We start from the raw sequence: 12804 nt of genomic DNA on the forward strand, positions 1-12804 counted from the left end.
ATTATCTCACACACACACACACACACACACACACACTAATGTTCATAGAGCCTCCCTGTCATCTCAGGCCAGAAGTGGAGGAAGAGTTACCCTTGAGCAACTCCCGCTCAAACTGAGCTCAGAATAGTACAGAGGCAGCACACATGGGTATTTCAGCTGTCTTAGCAGTCAGAAAACGTGAAGAATTTAAAGATAAAATGGAGGAGATAACAGAGAGAGATGACATGAATCGCCCTCTGTTCTACGGTACTGTACCTCCAATCTTGGCGTTGTAGGCCACTCCGACTCCACAGATCCCATTGTTGGCCATCGCTGCCACCTCACCTGCACAACGAGTCCCATGCCTGGTGGGAGAAAGAGAGAACGAGAAAACGAGCGAGAGAGAGTGAACGGGAGCGAACGAGAGAAAGAAAGAACGAGAAAACGAGCGAGAGAGAGAGAGTGAACGGGAGCGAACGAGAGAAAGAAAGAACGGAGAGAGAATAGGGGGGGATGTAAGTCCTCATTTTGATGTGATTTACCCATATAAACACAGTGTACATTAGCTCCAAATGACAATTGTCTCCAGGCAGTGTGCATTATCTATGAATTGAGCTCTAGAAGACAGTAAATTAACAGATACAGGAGGTTGTGTAGGAATGCACTCCCTGCGATACTGTGATCTAAGATGCCATCGACAAAAACAAACTCATGTAGACAAGTCCTTGGCTCTAGCTGCCTCTCAGCTGTTCCCACTTGGTTGTAGCCCAGAAGAAAACAGTCAGTCAGTCAGTCAGTCAGTGAGCGTGGGTCATGAAACAGACTGTGCCCTTCCAGCAGGCCTGACCTTGAGTCTGGGGCCGCGGGGCCTGCCAGCAGCAAGGAAAGGCAAAATGAGCTGACATGCTACCATCTTACGGTGGGGGAAACAAATTAGATTGACCATTTCCACAAAAGAGCTTTCATTGGGTCTGTGCATCTCTGGTTTGATCTCTCCCTCTCAGCGCTGCAGGAGATCGGCGGAGAATGTGGCCCACCACATTCCAGTCAGGTTCATTCTGCCGCTCGCTCATCTCCACCGGACGGACACTAAAAGTCCTCCAAACCACCGGCTCCCAAGCGGATCGCAGGACAATCAGTGGGAGTGGATAATGCCAGGGTTAGGATACACCAGAGCAGCTACACTGCCCAAGAACACAGCCCAGCCAGCAGGCTCCCATTCAGGGTGAGTAAATAAACCAGTACTATGGTGTTCTATCATAGCCCAGGGGAAATACCCCAGTGGGCTGAGAGACCGACATCCTCCATTGATAACTTGCATGTGGTCTCAGCATGTGACTCTATGGAGCACTGAGACACCATAGCTCTATGAAAGCAGCAGCATATGCAAACTGTTAGCCATACACCTCGATGAGCAATTAAAGAATATGAAAGGGACTTAACTCCTCTAGTACCTGTCTTATAGTGGGACGTCTAGTAACTGCCATTTCATTCTGGGGGTCAGCTGTACTCAAACAACCTCTGCAACACTTTAACCTAATTTATCCAGGACTGACTGATGCGCGTTAGGCTAGGCTAATGTATTCCCTTCATTAAAACCACAGGGCGTCGACCAGACCCCGTTAAACAAGAGGATCAGAGAGCGTTGCACTGTGGCAGTAGATCAACCAATCCGCCTGAGATCTCTTTAGACACGGCTATGAGCTGCAGGTCAAAGGTTAATGTCAGAGTTACCCCTGAGTGCTCAATGTCCCACTAACAAGTGTCATGGGACCTGGATTAACTGCAGGACCAGAGGGCCTTTTAACGACATGCTTTAATGGTGTAAGGTAGAATGTGTAGAGGCAATTCAAAGAAAACTGGGTCATGAAGACCAGATCTGAAGCGAAGAACACATCTAAAAGAATGACGCACACACGCTCGCTCTCTTTCTCTCTCGTACACACACATACACACGACAAAGGTAAGCGAAAACACCCACATGTAGGCTGGCGGCTAGTACACCGCTAGTGTGAACTGACAATGGAAGATCGGCAATGAACTTAATCTCCACTTTCATACCAGGGCAGGTATGTTAGTCTCTGCCCAGGCAGTGTTTGTAAGTGATCCATCCCTTTGTAGCGGTAGGAAAGCAGGCCAGCGATGCAGCAGATAAGGCACAGCTCAGATGTCTGAAAGGATGTAGGGCAAGCCCAAGCTTATAACACCAGTCTGTCTTGAGCCCAGTCATATCTGCCTCTGACAAATACATATCCACCTAGATCTATCCGACACGTTCTTCTGGCATGTGATGTTGCTCGGGTAAAATCAAAGGATGCGGAAAATATCCCAATCTGAACATCTTCCAGAATCTAAGATGTGCGATCCTTTTGATGCAAAATGTTCTTTCCACGAGACAAGTGCATTTTGATCTATTTGCGCCACTGAAAAGGTGTATGAACATTTCTAAAAAGGTTGAAAATGATCCAGGAGAGGCCATTTGGAGTCTCTCGTGTTGCAAGACATCCCCGGGTCAGGAATCACACAATGGTGGCGTGTCGACTGGCCAGCAACACAGGACAGCAGCAGTCCATCTCAGAGCCACAATGTGCTTATCTGACCTCCTCATTCAGAGAATGTGGAGGACATAAATGGTCGGGTCAACAGCCCAGTCAATGACATCCTCCGAGTGAGTGGGGCTTTCCAGACTGTGGGTTGCTGCTCCAATGGAGAGGGATCAAAGCAAACATGCCACAGTCATCCGGTCTGGTCTAGTGTGGGGGTCAAGGATGAAAGTGGGATTTTGGAGGTGCTGGAACTGCTGATGAAATCTCCTGAATAAATGGTTTGTGAAGTCTTCTGTAATGGAAGAATGTACAAATGACAGACTGACCACGTGAAAGCTATAATGCCTTATTGTTGTCACTTGTTAAATCCACTTACATTTGTGTTAATTAAGTGGTGGAGACAGGTTAAAGAAAGATTTTTAAGCTATGAGAAAACTGAGACATGGATTGTGTATGTGTGCCATTCAGAGGGCAAGACAAAAGATTTTAGTGCCTTTGAATGGATTATGGTAGTAGGTGCCAGACGCACCGGTTTGAGTGTGTCAAGGACTGCAATGCTGCTGGGTTTTTCACGCGCAACAGTTTCCCGCGTGTATCAAGAATAGTCCACTACCCAAAGGACATCTAGCCAACTTCACACTGCTTCCCAAAATTGTGTCAACATGGGCCAGCATTCCTGTGGAAAGCATTTGATACCTTGTAGAGTCCATGCCCCAACAAAATTTCCCCCTTACACTAACTGGTTGTGCCACCTTTAGCTGCAACCAAATGCTTCCTGTAGTTGTTGATGTGTCTCTCATATCGCTGTAGAGGAATTTTAGGCACACACGTGCATGCAGAACTACTTTAACTCAGCGACATTTATGGGTTTTCAAGCGTGAACTGCTTGTTTCAACTCCTGTCACATCTCAATTGGGATTAGGTCTGTACTTTGACTAGAACATTACAAAACTTCACATTTGATTGTGTGTTTTGGATGATTCTCTCGACTTAATATTAGGAAGGCGTTCCGTATCTGTAACTCTGAAGGTAAGTGGAACTCTGTTATACTATGTTCCAGGCTTCCAGCCTAATAACCACTGGGGGTTCAACCAGCTGGCCGGAGTCCAGGTCAATTCCAACTCATTTCCTGATCCAATGGAAGCACAAAAACAAACAGAACATTACCAAGATTATCAATGACAATGTACTGTTTACATTTGACATTTTTAATCACTTATCCAGAGTGACTTACAGGAGCAAATAGGGTTAAGTGTCCTGCTCAAGGGCACATTGACAGATGTTTCACCTAGTCGGCTCAGGGATTCGAACCAGTGACCTTTTGGTCACTGGCCCAATGCTCATAACCACTAGGCTACCTGCAGCCAAATTGAATTTCAATTGATTAGATTTCCTGCATTACCTCAGCTTGTCATTGACATGGGATTGAACCCAACCTTGTGGTGTGGTTACAGAGGTTGTTACTGAGCAGAGCTCTGGTGTAGGCTATACGAGGGGACTCGGATGAATTGGCCTATCAAAACACACTGAGCCCCACTCTAGCAGAACAAAGTGACGTCTCTCACTCACACAGGGGAGGAGGAGGGAATCTTTCATCATCAAGTCACAGTGAGATAAATTAACATCACAGAGCCTTAATATCCCCCTGACACGTCTCACTGACAGTCTGGACTGATCTGACACACTGGCAGACTCACTTACCATCAGTCACAGACCAGAGGACAAAAACTCTACTTTATATTACTGCTGCAAAGTGTGCAGTTAAACGCCTTCCATAAAACAACCATCAATGATATATAATATAGATGAACTAAATGTACTTGCCTGGGATCAGACACTGACTCATGCGAGTGGGTCGGCCTCCATCTTATATTTCATGAAAGAATACACCGTTCAACACAAAGACTCAATCACACCGTGCTGGTATGATATAAATTACAGCATATAGAGAGGTGCATCATCAGTAATAGATTATAGTTATCCCTTCAGTTTCATTCAACGGTTACTGTTCGTAATGAGATCAGCTCTGATCCAATCCCTGGACCATCTGTTACAGGCATGTTGAATAACAATGTTTATTAACCCTCTCCGAGTCTCACACACACACACACACACACACACACACACACACACACACACACACACACACACACACACACACACACACACACACACACACACACACACACACACACACACACACACACACACACACACACACACACACACACACACACACACACACACACACACGTCTCATATTTGAGGTTAAAAATACAGTGGCTGCGGTTCCAGAATTTCTGGAAACTCGATTTGCTGTGGCTTAAGATCTCTGCTTATGTGCTGGATTTTTTAAAAGGTAGCTGCTGCCCGCCCGGGCCGCCTTCGTAGCTGCTGCCCGCCCGGGCCGCCTTCGTAGCTGCTGCCCGCCCGGGCCGCCTTCGTAGCTGCTGCCCGCCCGGGCCGCCTTCGTAGCTGCTGCCCGCCCGGGCCGCCTTCGTAGCTGCTGCCCGCCCGGGCCGCCTTCGTAGCTGCTGCCCGCCCGGGCCGCCTTCGTAGCTGCTGCCCGCCCGGGCCGCCTTCGTAGCTGCTGCCCGCCCGGGCCGCCTTCGTAGCTGCTGCCCGCCCGGGCCGCCTTCGTAGCTGCTGCCCAGTGCTCTACTGCCGCTTCCAGGACATGTTCCAACTACTGCATTCCTTGCCTCAGTAGGATATTAAGCATAAGAGTGATTTCATGTTCTTTTTATCAATAGGGGAGTCAGGCTACATGCAGCTATTTGCATTGTACACAAAATAAATGATAATAATAATATATGCCATTTAGCAGACGCTTTTATCCAAAGCGACTTACAGTCATGTGTGCATACATTCTACGTATGGGTGGTCCCGGGGATCGAACCCACTACCCTGGCGTTACAAGCGCCATGCTCTACCAACTGAGCTACAGAAGGACCACGATCAACATGTTCGTACAAACTTGCAGATTGCTTTTTGCGCCAATGCAAAACTCAAGTGGGCAGTTACATGCAGCCATTTTTGCAGCATATCAAACACAAGCAAGACATAGACACGCAGTCTAATTAGTGATTATAATGTTCCTGTTTCGCCATTGCCAACATCGGTTAAGCAGGTGGCAGACATGCAGTCAAAGTAGTAGTGTTCTTTTTCAGCAACTCTGGCTTGTGGCTACAATATGGCAGCAACTACAAAGATTAGCCTACATCATCACACAAAATGCTAATTGTTTTTGCTCCAATGCAATGTGTAGGGACTGCGTCCTGCTTGTGCAACTGTAATATCCGTTACAACAGACATAGAAGGTTGTAGCCTTCCTAATGGCCTTGAATGTTCGTTCAAATCGCCGCAGGGTTTTATTTTAGCTGTTCAGAACTATGAAGCAGAGGCTCAGCGACAGAGAAATGTGAAGGGAGGTGGAGTGTGAGCCGCAGCAACAGAGAAATGTGAAGGGAGGTGGAGTGTGAGCAGCAGCAGCAACAGAGAAATGTGAAGGGAGGTGAAGTGTGAGCATCAGCAACATAGAGAAATGTGAAGGGAGGTGGAGTGTGAGCAGCAGCAACATAGAGAAATGTGAAGGGAGGTAGAGTGTGAGCAGCAGCAGCAGCAGCAACAGAGAGAAATGTGAAGGGAGGTGGAGTGTGAGCAGCAGTAACAGAGAAAATGTGAAGGGAGGTGGAGTGTGAGCCGCAGCAACAGAGAAAATGTGAAGGGAGGTGGAGTGTGAGCAGCAGCAGCAGCAGCAACAGAGAGAAATGTGAAGGGAGGTGGAGTGTGAGCAGCAGTAACAGAGAAATGTGAAGGGAGGTGGAGTGTGAGCAGCAGCAACAGAGAGAAATGTGAAGGGAGGTGGAGTGTGAGCAGCAGCAACAGAGAGAAATGTGAAGGGAGGTGGAGTGTGAGCAGCAGCAACAGAGAGAAATGTGAAGGGAGGTAGAGTGTGAGCAGCAGCAACAGAGAGAAATGTGAAGGGAGGTGGAGTGTGAGCAGCAGTAACAGAGAGAAATGTGAAGGGAGGTGGAGTGTGAGCAGCAGCAACAGAGAGAAATGTGAAGGGAGGTGGAGTGTGAGCAGCAGCAACAGAGAAATGTGAAGGGAGGTGGAGTGTGAGCAGCAGCAACAGAGAGAAATGTGAAGGGAGGTAGAGTGTGAGCAGCAGCAACAGAGAGAAATGTGAAGGGAGGTGGAGTGTGAGCAGCAGTAACAGAGAGAAATGTGAAGGGAGGTGGAGTGTGAGCAGCAGTAACAGAGAGAAATGTGAAGGGAGGTGGAGTGTGAGCAGCAGTAACAGAGAGAAATGTGAAGGGAGGTGGAGTGTGAGCAGCAGTAACAGAGAGAAATGTGAAGGGAGGTGGAGTGTGAGCCACAGCAACAAAGAACATGTGAAGGGAGGTGGAGTGTGAGCCGCAGCAACAAAGAACATGTGAAGGGAGGTGGAGTGTGAGCCGCAGCAACAAAGAACATGTGAAGGGAGGTGGAGTGTGAGCAGCAGCAACATAGAGAAACGTGAAGGGGGTGGAGTGTGAGCAGCAGCAGCAACAGAGAAATGTGAAGGGAGGTGGAGTGTGAGCAGCAGCAACAAAGAACATGTGAAGGGAGGTGGAGTGTGAGCAGCAGCAACATAGAGAAACGTGAAGGGGTGGAGTGTGAGCAGCAGCAACAGAGAAATGTGAAGGGAGGTGGAGTGTGAGCCGCAGTAACAGAGAAATGTGAAGGGAGGTGGAGTGTGAGCAGCAGCAGCAACAGAGAAATGTGAAGGGAGGTGGAGTGTGAGCCGCAGCAACAGAAATGTGAAGGGAGGTGGAGTGTGAGCAGCAGCAACAGAGAAATGTGAAGGGAGGTGGAGTGTGAGCAGCAGCAACATAGAGAAATGTGAAGGGAGGTGGAGTGTGAGCAGCAGTAACATAGAAATGTGAAGGGAGGTGGAGTGTGAGCAGCAGCAACAGAGAGAAATGTGAAGGGAGGTGGAGTGTGAGCAGCAGCAACAGAGAGAAATGTGAAGGGAGGTGGAGTGTGAGCAGCAGCAACAGAGAGAAATGTGAAGGGAGGTAGAGTGTGAGCAGCAGCAACAGAGAGAAATGTGAAGGGAGGTAGAGTGTGAGCAGCAGCAACAGAGAGAAATGTGAAGGGAGGTGGAGTGTGAGCAGCAGCAACATAGAGAAATGTGAAGGGAGGTGGAGTGTGAGCAGCAGCAAGATAGAAAACATGTGAAGGGAGGTGGAATGTGAGCAGCAGCAACAGTAAACCCATGGGGTAATACCTCACCTAAGTCACTTTGAAACATTAAACTAACTCTGAGTAATTGCTCTACTGTAGTCTGGAATATGGGCACAAATCTTGGATCAGCGCCCCAAATCCTGGGCTAGAGCTCAAAACTGACATTGAATTAGTCCAAGTGCTAATTTTACTTTTATGTGATGACGCTGGGTCAATTGTCTTCATCCTTGCTTTAATTGACAACTGCAGTAGGTCAAATAATCAATCTCAGTCAGACCGCTAGCTGGCCGTTCCTCCTGGCAGAATTTACCATTAGGCACGGATCTAGGATGAGCATGCCATGCCCAAAGCCTCACCCGTAGGGGGAAAACTCAAAAACAATCCTCAGCTCAGTGTGAAGGAGCAACTCCATCCTTCCTTTGTCTGGGCTGCAGCAGAGCAAGAAATGAGGCTGGTCCCTGAGGAGCTGCAAGTCAGCCTGACCAGAACTACTGGAGCAGAGACAAGGCCATCGCCAGTCTTAACACCACTGACAAAGCCAGTTTTCAACTGAGCTGGCCAGAAAGTAATAGATAAAGGTAAACTGAGGAAAGAACACTGGAGACGGTGTTGGAATGATAAACTTATAGACAAACAAGACAAACTTCCCAGAAGTTTGGACTAACTTAACCGAAGGGCATATTAAAATAAAACAGGGAAGCTGATTTCCATGGTAAGGTAAAACAACATTATCATTGTGCTGTGAGAATGCTGATTTGGCTTTCTCCTTAGCTGGAACTCATATTTCATAGTTATCAGTTTCAATAGAACATGGCTCCCATACATACTGGTGTGGAACTAGAGGGCTGAAACCAAAAGGCAACAGTTTGATGAACTTTCGGGATGATGCAGCCAATTTGGTGCTCACATCCCCATGGCAACCAGCTGCCTCCTGAAAGGTCTTACATTAGCATAATAAATGTTTATACGAGGGGGAAAACCACAGGTGGAACTTCCATGAAGACAATATTTCAAACGGAGCCAGAAAAGGAGACATAATGGAATAAACAAATTAACGAGACAAATATTTTTATGTGGGAAAAACTACAGGTGGAACTTTAGAGGTTTCCTACAGATCAGAAACACAGTGCTAACAGCCATTATGTCCTTTCAGGTCATACATAAAGTTAGACCTATTATCATTGCGTAACATAATGACATTTCCTAAGGCATATCCAATTGGTTAAAATCCAAAATGGACACCCCACTACCCATAGTGCACTACTTTTTAATGATGCCAAAAGCAGTGCCCTACATAGGGAATAGGGTTCCATTTGAGCCTGGGCCGTAGTTCGGCTTTGTGTGAGAGCTCTTTCTTCTCTCTCAGATGGCATATTGGGCTATTGATAGCTTGGCAAGGCGCTCCTTCCACTCGCTCTGCTTTTCCTAACTTGAATTAATTACTGAGAAGAAAATCATTTGTGCTTTCTGAGGCTGGGCCAGTGGCCCCAGCTGATCATTAGGCTCTCTGCTCACTGCCTGCCTGCCGGGCCTCTGCCTCGAGGTAAATCTGGACAACTGCTCCGGCCCCGCTCCTACTTAATCAGCTGACTAATGAGTTGACCTACAGGACAAAAGGTCTCTCAGTGTTTATGGAACAGAGGCAGAGGGGGAATACAAAGCAAACATCTTGTGTAACTAATCTGAGACGCTGTAAAATGAATCAACCTGCGTTGTTCTGTGGAGTGCTCCTGATAAAGAGCCTTCCTCCCAACACTGACGACCGGTCACATTAGAAAGAGGGATTTAATGTTCCAAAGAAATGATGGGCTGTAATGAAGAACAAGCGTTCTCCTCCTCTAACTGATAACAATATTTGATAAGTCAGAATGCAAACTTATAACATCAATTGAAGTATTTCACTTGGCCCCTGCAGCCTTGGCACAGACACAAACATGTGTGTACACAACCTGACATGTGACAGTGATACAGCGGAAACTGAAAGCAAATACTACACACATGCCTCCTGTTACAAAGCAAGAGCTCTTTCTGTCTTGCACTAACAGACACAGAGCACTGGCACCCTGGAGGCCTGAGAAAAGGTGGTCAGATGATGATCACAAACACTTACTGCTACCAGCAATATCCCCAATGTTCACCCAATATACAGCTACATTACTGTGTGTGTATAACTACAGTACAGTTAATCTAAGTTTTTTGTCCTTGATGGTATCTTGCAGCAAGCCAACTTAATGTAATGCACTATTCAAAGTGGCAAATTCAAATGAGCCAACTCCTTGGCTATTTTTAATTAAAATATGAATAACATGATATCAGTCATAGTACAGCAGTTACAGCACCGTGTGATAAAATCAACTTCCTTCAGAATGTAAAAAAAAATACCTCAAGTCTACTTCCCACTGCTTTACCAAAATATCTCAAATAACAGAAAAGCCTCAGACTCAAAATCAATAACAAGAGAACCTCAGTTCAAATCTTGTGGAGATTATCACGCGCTATACCTAGCTGTAAAGCCTGCCACTCCCAACTGGGGAAGGGTATTTGGGGAACATTCAATACATAAAAAGAACCCCCCCCCCCAATTCCAATTTTAGCTCGCAGCAGAGGCCCCTAGGGAGACTGATCCTCCTGTTCTAAGACAGTAAGGCTGCAGACCCACAGGGCCAGATCACATGTTGACTTGAGAAACACGGGGCTGAATGGCCACATTGCTGCAGAGGAGCGTTCCTCATGCAGGGGAAGAAAGGGAGCTTTATGGAGGTGAACAGAACTCGGCTTTCTGCAGAGAACAGACCCTTACACAGCCTTACAGAGCTCCAGCCTGCCCACATGGTGTTTACACACACGCCTACACAAACCCCACGCAGTTACACACACGCCTACACACACACGCCTACACACACACACACACACACACACACACACACACACACACACACACACACACACACACACACACACACACACACACACACACACACACACACACACACACACCTCAGTCCTGCCACGGGGAAGCGAGGCAGAGCTGGGTGGCCGGAGATAAGGGCTGGGGTGAGCTAGGCAGGGAGGAGAGGACAAGCCAGGAGGATTCTCAGTCCAAAGGCATTTACTCCACTGCGTGTGTGGGATAGGGGAATCAACTGTCTGTTGGCTGTGTGTATGCTGGGGGAATCATAATAACGGATATGTGTGTGTGTGTGTGTGTGTGTGTGTGTGTGTGTGTGTGTGTGTGTGTGTGTGTGTGTGTGTGTGGTCAGTGGCAGAGCTCCATTGGTGTTAGCTCTTACTCCACCGTTTCACTTTCTCTCTTTGACAGCAGGAGGCTCAAGACCTATGGCTATACACACTAGCGTAGGAAGTAATGTACACTGTCATTTTACTTGAGGTCATCTCCATCTCTCCTTACACCAGTCTGACCTCCATGTGGACAGTGCCTGCTCCAGACCCATGCAGTCTCAGTTGGAGACCTTTGATTTCCACCAGCGTCTAACTATAACCTTTGTCTGTCATCACCAACCATGGTCAGCCTCAAGATAAAAAATGTAAAAAAGGGTATTTGGCTAGCAGCCCGAAACCAGCAGATTACGGAAAATAAAATAAAGGCCTTTCCAGAGCCAGGAGATTTGTCGTATTTTGTTAACGCTGATGAAATTAAATCGATCAATTCAGGGCAGCAGGGAAGACATCGGGGCAGTAGTAAACAAGTCTTAATGCCATCTGCTCAGGCCACTGCAGTAAAGCTGCTTTCTTCACAAATTCACTTAATCCCAGGAGATTTACTCCATTTAACTAGGCCACAGAAATGCCCTGGTAGCAGCTGGGTGATTTAAGACTCTAAAGCACATGTGCTTGCTCTCGATTGGGGGGAGACCCAAAACCCATTGAGATGTTCTCCGGCCCTCTAAGAGTCTACTACTTCAATCTGTCTCCCGGCTTATTAAAATAACTCAACTGTCACATTCAACATATTCATTGACTGCATTTCCCTTTCCAGTCAGAGAAGCTCTGCTCTAACAGTAGTGGGTAGCCCAGCACCTGAAAGGCCTGGACCCAAGCCAGAGCGATGGTGACCATAACTCACTCCATTACACCACCACCACTTTTGGCTTTGTCTCGCTCCCTCTCTCAGCCGACTGCATGAGAAAATACAGTATTTTTTATCAGAACATCACAATGAAACAGCCTATTCATGTAGAGGCGTGACGTTTCCTGTGTCCTACACATCTCTCCTCTCAGAACTGAATCATTATGTGGCATTGGCACACGACGTGACTCGTATCTTTCCATGATAATCATGCATTGACGTCAATGGTAGATATGAATAAAGAATCAAGTTAGGCACGGGGAGAACAAATTCTGCTGTCACTGAAACAGTGTATTTAAATCAGGGTCTTACCGGTTGTCGTTGAGTTGTGTGTATCGTGGCTGAGGGTCTGGATCTCCATCGTTCACATCATAGCTGGCATCTGGGTCCTACAGGCAGACAGGGACAATCAGAATCACTCATCTATGATAAGAGGTGCAAAAGTCAAGGGGTGAATACCAATAGTCCAAAATGGCCTCCTCTCCTCATCAACATGGATCATGGAAATGAAGCCACCTTAAACTATTGAGATTCAGCAACCCCAGCCTTGAAGCCAGGGGTAAGATGACGGTGATACTCACATAGTTTGATATAAGGTCCGGGTGGTTCTTCTCTATACCATCGTCCAGGATGGACACCACCACTCCCTTCCCAGTGTAGCCCAGCTCCCATGCACCTTTGGCATTCAGGTCACGATGATTAGTATTGTACTGTAGAGTAGAAAACACCAAAACCAGTCAATAGAGTCTAAAGAGCCATTACAAGACACGCAAGAGAGATGACAAAAATGATCAAACTTTGCATTATCAAATTAAGCAATATACCTCAAACCCCCCGGGGTGCCTTATTGCTATTATAAACTTGTTACCAACGTAATTAGAGCAGGAAAAAAAAGTATGTTTTGTCATACCTGTGGTATACGGTCTGATATATCACGGCTGTTAGCCAATCAGCATTTAG

General features: G+C 46.9%; 2 protein-coding genes across 2 annotated transcripts in view; both read right to left on the reverse strand.

The window, feature by feature from the left end:
- The window catches only part of furina (furin (paired basic amino acid cleaving enzyme) a), a 104078-nt gene that overhangs the window by 18185 nt on the left and 73089 nt on the right, over positions 1-12804 (reverse strand). Inside the window, 3 exon segments of the mRNA XM_046345899.1 lie at positions 256-344; positions 12157-12233; positions 12426-12554. Of these exon segments, the coding sequence (XP_046201855.1) occupies positions 256-344; positions 12157-12233; positions 12426-12554 (295 nt within the window).
- LOC124033707 (mucin-6-like) lies at positions 357-12131 on the reverse strand. The gene is made up of 2 exons (XM_046345900.1): positions 11258-12131; positions 357-11227 (listed from the first exon to the last, which is right to left on the reverse strand). The coding sequence occupies exon 2, from the start codon at positions 7745-7747 to the stop codon at positions 5897-5899; it is 1851 nt and encodes a 616-aa protein (XP_046201856.1). The 5' UTR covers positions 7748-11227; positions 11258-12131; the 3' UTR covers positions 357-5896.

This window comes from Oncorhynchus gorbuscha, linkage group LG04, assembly GCF_021184085.1.
Source record: "Oncorhynchus gorbuscha isolate QuinsamMale2020 ecotype Even-year linkage group LG04, OgorEven_v1.0, whole genome shotgun sequence".
Lineage (NCBI taxonomy): Eukaryota > Metazoa > Chordata > Actinopteri > Salmoniformes > Salmonidae > Oncorhynchus > Oncorhynchus gorbuscha.

What these genes read in the sequence shown, in the direction of transcription:
- LOC124033707 (XM_046345900.1), bottom strand. Translation starts at nt 7,747, where the DNA reads ATGTTTTCTATCTTGCTGCTGCTCACACTCCACCTCCCTTCACATTTC.